Source organism: Phaethon lepturus, unplaced genomic scaffold (assembly GCF_000687285.1).
Source record: "Phaethon lepturus isolate BGI_N335 unplaced genomic scaffold, ASM68728v1 scaffold52728, whole genome shotgun sequence".
Classification (NCBI taxonomy): domain Eukaryota; kingdom Metazoa; phylum Chordata; class Aves; order Phaethontiformes; family Phaethontidae; genus Phaethon; species Phaethon lepturus.
The window spans coordinates 1-7,576 of NW_010560805.1; the positions used below are offsets into that span (position 1 = coordinate 1).

General features: G+C 45.5%; 2 protein-coding genes across 4 annotated transcripts in view; one reads left to right on the top strand and one right to left on the bottom strand.

Moving 5' to 3' along the window:
- Positions 1-122: 122 nt before the first annotated feature.
- SQSTM1 (sequestosome 1) lies at positions 123-4,229 on the top strand. 3 transcript variants are annotated; one of them, XM_010293769.1, is made up of 7 exons: positions 123-213; positions 1,066-1,295; positions 1,414-1,570; positions 2,015-2,104; positions 2,640-2,881; positions 3,139-3,346; positions 3,932-4,229. In XM_010293769.1, the coding sequence occupies exons 1-7, from the start codon at positions 165-167 to the stop codon at positions 4,087-4,089; spliced, it is 1,134 nt and encodes a 377-aa protein (XP_010292071.1). In that variant the 5' UTR covers positions 123-164; the 3' UTR covers positions 4,090-4,229. The 3 variants fall into 3 exon arrangements, with proteins under 3 accessions (XP_010292071.1, XP_010292072.1, XP_010292073.1); XM_010293770.1 differs by lacking the exon at positions 2,015-2,104; XM_010293771.1 differs by lacking the exon at positions 2,015-2,104 and having other exon boundaries at positions 3,139-3,220; positions 3,932-4,215.
- Positions 4,230-4,859: 630 nt separating this feature from the next.
- LOC104625979 (chromosome unknown open reading frame, human C5orf45) overlaps positions 4,860-7,576 on the bottom strand; it is a gene marked incomplete at its 5' end in the record, with an annotated part of 3,349 nt that continues 632 nt past the window's right edge. The window contains 5 exons of the mRNA XM_010293772.1: positions 4,860-5,117; positions 5,217-5,447; positions 6,048-6,135; positions 6,404-6,540; positions 6,851-6,920. Of these exons, the coding sequence (XP_010292074.1) occupies positions 4,860-5,117; positions 5,217-5,447; positions 6,048-6,135; positions 6,404-6,540; positions 6,851-6,920 (784 nt within the window). The remainder of the gene's footprint in view (positions 5,118-5,216; positions 5,448-6,047; positions 6,136-6,403; positions 6,541-6,850; positions 6,921-7,576) is intronic.

Below are 7,576 nucleotides of genomic sequence, written 5' to 3' on the forward strand. Positions count from 1 at the left end.
GGCGCCCTGGCAGGGTGGGAAGGCCTCAGGGCATGGGGCTGCGCAGCGGCCGGGATGTCCCTGCCGCCTCCCGTGCTAGCTGGCCGGGCACCTAACCCTGCGCTTTACCCGTCCTAGATGAGGACGGGGACCTGATCGCGTTTTCCACCGACGAGGAGCTGGAGATGGCGATGCCTTACGTGCAGGACGGTGTCTTTCGTGTTTACATCAAAGGTAACGCCGCGCAGCTCCCCAGGGCGGTAGCGGGTCTCCGGCTTTGCGTTGTGCGCTGGCCGGCTGGCCTCCGATAAGTGGGAGAAGCCCTGGCCCTTCCCCGTGTCCTCGGGGGCCTGGTGCAACCTGCAGCGTTCGGGGGGGGAGGTTAAATAAAGGGCGGGGTAATAGGCCGGAATCTGAGTCCTCCCTTCTGAGGTGGAGTAAAGGGATCACAAGTTTCCTCCTAGCCCTGTCACATCAGCTGGCCCAACACGAGCTGCTGTTGTTATGCTGGCTCCTTGGAAACACTAGACCAGTGTCAATGCTAGACGAGTACTGGTATCTTTAATAGCTACAACAATGCATTAGGAAGCCTTAATTCCAGCTTACTCTTCAGTGCATAGTTGCTCCCTGGTCCCTTCTGTTCATGTAGATACCCGCAAAGCTTTATCTGCAGTCCATCTAATGAGTCACATGAGCCAGCGCTGTCCCCGTTCTCATCTGTTAAGCCTGCTGGCAGTTCTTCCCAACTCCCTCTCCAGAAACATTTTGTTCTTGCAGTGCTTAGGAAGGTAGGAAGAGAAGCCAAATGGGGTAGTATGGTACTAATCTAAAATAAATATGCCAAGAGACTGTTAAGGATAAGGCATGCTCAGTTTGAGGAGCAGGTATATCTGTGAAACCCCTTCGCACTTAGGTTTAAGTTCACTTAAATGCCCCCAGCTTGTGTTTGGCAGCCAGTGTAAAAATAAACTGATCTAGTAAGTCAATACTGCTCTGACAAGGGTTGTTTGTGCTTCCTTCTCTGCCTGATTTCCAGCCTTTAAATAGTAACCTTGTTCTTGATGCAAAGTTTCCTTTCCTTAATAGAGAAAAAGGAGTGCAGGCGGGAACATCGCTCGCAGTGCAGCCAGGAGCCTCCTCGCGACATGGTGCACCCCAATGTGATCTGTGATGGCTGTGAAGGACCGGTGGTGGGTGCCAGGTTCAAGTGCACTGTCTGTCCAGACTATGACCTGTGCAGCACCTGTGAGGGTAAAGGCATCCACAAGGAGCACAACATGGTGATGTTTCAGAGTCCACTGCTAAATCCATTTGAGGTGAGCAAAATGGCTGGAGGGGAGCTAATGAATGGGATAGTCCTCAAATTTAAGTCAGAAACTTCAGTTACTGAGAATCTGGCTGTGTGAAGAGTCACATGAACATTACCCTTTACAGTGGCTTCCCCGAGGACGCTGGCTCCGTAAAATGCGGCATGGTGTTCCACCCTTCCCATGGATGCACTGCTGGGGATACCCTGGCCCTGCAGCTCAATGCCAAAACTCTGAACAAGCCCAAGCCAGTGCTGCAGCCTCCAGTCCACCCACTGCAGAAGGTAAGAGGTGATGCTCTGGTAAACAAGGTGGTGGTGGAGCCAGAGTAGCTGAGGTTCTGCAGCACAGGGTGAAATCTGGGTGGAAAAATAGACACAAACTTTTTTTTTTGCTTGAAACATAATTAGCATCTTTCAGCACAGAGTGGGATTATTTTAAGGCATGCTTGGGCCTGTGCAATAGATGAGGATGCAGGGACAATCTGGAACCAAACCAAGCTGAGCTGTTAGGTCAAGCATGTCCCTACTGTACTCCAGATCTGCCTTTCAGCATGGCTAATGAGCCTTAACAATGCTAATGCCACTGGTTTTCTGTTCCAGAGGTAGCTCAGAGTTTTTGTCTCCGTACTGCCTTTGTGCAGTGTATGTGAGCGACAGGAAATGAGCACCAAGATCTCATGGGGATACACTCTGTAGGTGCTCTTATAACAGAAATTGTTTTTCTAGAAGCTTCTACTAACAGCCAGCCTCAGGACCCCAATGTCACCTTCTTAAAGAATGTTGGGGAGAGCGTTGCAGCTTTTCTGAGCCCCCTGGGTAAGTGACTCAGTTTGTTATACCAATCCCCAAGACTGGCTTAAAGGTGCTTTTAACAGAAGCAGCAGTCAGCTGTTGTGACTGATACCGGAACTACCTCATGCTACTAAGCCTTGAAAGGCTTAATTTACTCCTGGTACTAATAATGCCTAGGCTTAGAACAGCCACTCACTACCTTTTCAGAGCCCTCCTTTGGAAGGAAATGAGGAAAGATTTCACTAACGTGTCACCACTGCAACACTCTTTTGAAGTCAGTGGTGAGTCAGGATTTTGCCTGGCTTATGTGGACATATAGATAACTTCTGCCCTGACTCTCTAAAAGTACGGCTTGTCTATCTAGAGGAAGGTGACTATTTGGTGCTTAACTATTCTTTGTTTAAAGAATGCTTTGTGTTTTAATTCCTACATGTTACATGGCAAACTAGGATTACAGAAACTTCATAGCATTTAGACTAGGATTGATCAGTATTCTGTTAGAGGACTGTGCTTTGGAAAAACCTGTCTAAGACTTTCTCCATCTCAAATGCATTTCTAGGTATTGAAGTTGATATTGATGTGGAACATGGAGGACAGAGAAGCAAAGTGACTCCTTCTCCCAACCAAGAGAAGAACAGTGCTGAGTCAAGCAGCAGTACTCTTAACCAGAATGTTCAGACCAAACCAGACTGGAATAACAGAGATTCTGCTACAGAAGTAAATGCTGTTGCAGAGCAGATACAAGATATGGTGATAGATCCTGTGCCCACACAAATGGAAGATGGCAGCTTCCAGTCCCAGGTACAAGAACTATGACACTAAGCTAATATGCTTGCTGAGGCCTTACTAGAAAAGAACATAATCATTTAGCATGTATTGTGGAATTGAATATTAAGATGTCAGCAGATTAAGTGATATACAGCACCTTTGCTTTACAGGTTTACAGCAAAGGTGGCGGGACTTCTTGTGGATGTAACCATATTAAAGGCAGATAGTAGGAACATGCATTACACTTGGAAAGCACTGCCACACCTGGACCTTTTTTCTTTCCGTTTCAGGAACACAGTGAGTCCAGCAGTTCATCAGGGGGTGATGAGGACTGGACCCACTTATCTTCCAAAGAAGTGGATCCTTCCACAGGTGAACTGCAGTCTCTGCAAATGCCAGAGACAGAGGGTCCCAGCTCCCTGGATGTATCTCAGGATCCTCCCCAGCCAGGACCTACAGGGCTACGAGAAGCTGCACTCTACCCACATCTCCCACCAGGTACAAGAATGTATGCAGGTTTCATCACTGAGTAATTCTTGCTCAGGAGCTGCCAACTTGCCCCTAACTTTGTTAGCAGGTATGGCAGCTTTTGCACCCTGTTAGAGACAGTCAGGTGTTCTCTTCTTGAATGCAGGCAGTTAAGCCTTAAGACTTCTGACTTCAGACTAATACACCATTCAAGCAACATGAAAAAAGGTGGTATCCTAAACTATGTCCTTGCTGTGTACTCTTGAAGAGAGCCTTTTAATGCAGGATGCAGACCAATAGATCCTCTGGCTTTAAGACAGCATTTTTCTGGTGGGAGCCAGTGACAGTATGCCAGGCCACTTACTTAACTGAGACCAACAGCACAGAGTCCTACAGCAGTGCTAGCAGTTTTCTTAGCTGGTTATGTATTTTGTCTCCCAGGAGGGCAGATGTTTTGAGACAAAGGAGAGCATGTCTTGTAGCATTTAACCAGCTATGCTAGATTTAGTAGGATTAGTGCCAGCATACCTATTGTGTGTTACTTGTGGTATTAAAGCCTTGGCTGGTTTGCCAATTACATGAAATACTTCAACTTTAAACTACTATTCTCAACAGAAGCAGACCCTCGCCTCATTGAATCTCTGTCCCAGATGCTGTCTATGGGCTTCTCTGATGAGGGTGGATGGCTCACTCGACTCCTGCAGACAAAGAACTGCGACATCGGGGCAGCACTAGATGCCATACAGTATTCCAAGCAGCCACCTCACTTGTAGTAGCCTGTAACAAGTACTTTCCTTCTAACTGAAAACAAACAATGCAGTACAACTTACTCAACAGTTGATCTTTCTTCCTGCTAAGGGTTTCTGTCTCATGTTCCTAACTGCTTGTAGAATGGAGGAAAAATAAATACTACTTCCTGTGATAAGTCTGTGTGACTGTTTTAAGTATCACAGCTAGATTACTTGGTTAAAAGAGTAGAAGGACTGGGCTAAGCATGTGATTTCATCAAGCAGCTGCCTGTGCAAGAGAGGCAGTCCAAGACTAGGCCTGCCTCTTTGCACATACCTTGGTGTACCCTCTTGGGGCTCCACTTCTGAAGAGAAATTAAATGCTTTGCTGGCTCTGAAGCCTGTGCTGCAGCTCTAGCACAAGGGGTTGCTATGGGAGATCTAAACAAAGAGGTAGCACAGAGGGGAAAATAGCTGTAGTTTGTAATGGGGAATTAATCACAGAATTGAATTGTCCTGGGCAGCAATCCTTAGAGCCTTGGAGCTTTCTCCCTGCAAGCTGACCTACTTCAATTCTTACTTCTATCTGAGGTTGCTAGACAACACTGTAACCCTAGTACTTGCCCACTGCAACAGTTCCCCCCCCCCCCCCCCTTTTCCCACACACAGCCACAGAGCAAGTAAACAACTTTAATTGTGCAGTTCTGTAAGGCTTAGAATAAAGTAATTTTCAGGTTAAAATCTTGGCTCAGAACTTAACATACCAAGTACATTAGAGACCCACAAGAAAGCAATGCCAAAGATGCCTGAACTTCTCAGAGATCATCATCAAACTCCTCACCAGTGCAGAAGAGGCGTTCACAAGAAACACTGCTAGGCTTTGGCCTAGCGTTACAGTTAACAAGGGTGTTTGCCCTCCTTGTGCTATCCAAACAGCACCTTCCTGCAGTGGTCTCTAAGACACCAGATCCTGCCCTCATCAATTGGCTTTGAGGTTCTTTGAACAACACATTCTCCTCAACTGAGCAACTGGTGCTGGACACCATGGTGCCAAGTGGTTTTGAGGCAAGCGGCTCAGTGCTAGCAACACACTTTATAGATTCAAAACCTGCACCCTGAGGTAGATTTCTTCCAGCCTGCTCTGAGCATCTACTGGCCATACCAGCATCTGCTGCAGTGGTGCTGTGCAGCCCCAACCTTCCACTGCCCTCCTGTGGTGACATGGTGATCCTCACAGCATCTTTGCTATGGCTGTCAGAACATGAGAGAAATTTTTCCCACCTCGAGGGTTTGGTACAAGCAGTTGAGGCTTGTGTATTCTCCTCGGGTACTGTGGACTCACAGACAGCAGGAACAGCATTTCCATGATCTTCATCAGGCACTGCTACTAAGCATTTCCTGCGCTGTAAGAAGACAGAGAGCTTGGTTATAAATCCAGCACGCACCACCAAGCTGCACAGAAGCAGGCAAAGAAAGAGCACTCAGATCTTTCAAATGCACCCAAATTCTCACCAGCGCTCTGAGGCAGAGTTGAGGCTGATGTGCTGGGTGGGCCTAGTGTTACAATTAACAAGGGTGTTTGCCCTCTTTGTGCGATCCAAACAGCACCTTCCTGCAGTGAAGGAACTCTGGGCTGTGAAGACTCAAGCTAGCCAGCTTCACTGGCACTGCAGGTAATCACTGTAGCCTTAATAACTGCATGCTACAGAGGTGCCACTGCTCAGTACGGCAAAGCAGCATAGTGTGCAGCTGTGCTGACAGAGGAATCCGGCTCAACCACTCAGCTAACACAAGTTGGCATTGTTTTTGCCTGACTAAAACCTTTCAGAGAAACTCCTGACACAATTTTCTTCTCCCCAGTCATTCAAACAGAAGAGCAGAGGAAGATTCATAAAACTTCATAAAACTTCAAAATTATGACAGAGAAGAGGATGAGGAGAACACTGTTTTGTTTTACTGTCAGGAAGCATCTTCTACAAGTAAAATACCTCAGAGGTTTTAACCTTTTTGGCTTGGTAGGCAAGCTGGAAAACTCCATTTTCTTCTGCATATTCCTGAACATCACTGGTGAGGAAGCTCTTCTGGTGTTTCCTAGCCAAGAAAACCATTCACAAAGAGGACAGATTAGCTGTGAAAAAAAAAGTGAGGGTTTTTTTTTCCACAAATCACCAGAAATATTCATAAAATGCATGGCTCTAGCAATACAAGAAGTTTTACCCCCAAATACCAAACCCCTGCTCAGCTCAGGTCATACATTGCAACCTGTACTTTGTTCAGAGATGAGCTACCTCCTGCACCTCCAAACCAAATGTCACCGCTCAGGGGCAGGAATTAAAAAAAAAAAAAAAAAGTTCTGTACCTTTGTTCTTCCACAGTGTTATTCCTCTGGGAAAAGAACTGTTGCTTTTCTGTACCTGCCTCCTCCTCTCCATCTTCCTGATCTTCACTGTCCTTGTCCAGATATTTACTCCAGCGACTGACTTCTGCCCTTCCCGCCTACAACATTGGAGAATTACTGAAAACCTCACAATACAGGGTTTCATTTTGGCATTGTTATGTATGTGCTGAATGCCTGAAATCCCAAGTCAGTTTAGGACATGTTCCTGTACCGTGTTCCCAGGTTCAGTATCATGGTGGGGCAGAGAGTTTCTGTATACATCTTATTGTGTCTCTGCTGGAGCCTCTCTGATTATATACACTTATTTATTTCAGCTCTGTGAACCTATATAAAGGGATCACTGATTGCACTTTGATTCACCTAGGTCAGTAGGGGTTGGTATTTAGCTGAGCTTTGTAGGTATCTTACCTGCTGGAGTGAACTGTTTTCATGTTGGGCTGCTATATTTTTGCTCTCATTTACAGATTCTTCTATGCACCTAAAATAGATGTTTAAACTTGGGTTTCTAGAACACACTTCTGTCTGTTCATTTATAATTTTCAAGTCACCTAGTTATAGCACAAGAGATTGGATAGAAAGCATGGATGGGAACACCAGATAGGTGGCATGTCAGAAGAAAAAGGATCTATAGAAAAGCAGATGTCAAATGAGGGATTTGCAAGATACATTGCCCAGATACTTGAAAAAAATCTAGTTAGAGAGTAGCCCTCCTTCTTTCTGTACAAATAGAGTAGCAAGTTTGATCTAAAGCTGCTAATCATGAAATGATAAATTCTAATTGATCATAACAAGGGATATAAAAGCATGTCTTTTGGGACAACAGCTTAAACCCATTAATTATATCCCAGGCAACCAAGGAAAAAAGGAAATTATTTCACAACGTTTTGAGATAGAAATAGCAATGCTTTTTGATAAAGCAAACAAACAGCAAGTTTTCTTCCCAAAGCTTAACCCTGAAGTACTGCATATACACAACTAAGTTATCTAACTAGCTTTGACTGATTTCTGAAAATGACCTTGAATAAAAAGGAAGTTGGACAAGTTCATGACCAGTTCAAGATTAGGCAATTTGTAAACAGATTCAGGAATGAAATAAACAGGAAAGTGCTACTCAGATTTTCCAGCCCAGCAGGA

Coding starts and splice junctions, on each gene's coding strand:
- SQSTM1 (XM_010293769.1), top strand. CDS start 165: ATGGCGATGCCTTACGTGCAGGACGGTGTCTTTCGTGTTTACATCAAA. Junction 1,296..1,413: donor CACTGCTAAATCCATTTGAG/GTGAGCAAAATG, acceptor TACCCTTTACAG/TGGCTTCCCCGAGGACGCTG. Junction 2,105..2,639: donor AGCTTTTCTGAGCCCCCTGG/GTAAGTGACTCA, acceptor ATGCATTTCTAG/GTATTGAAGTTGATATTGAT.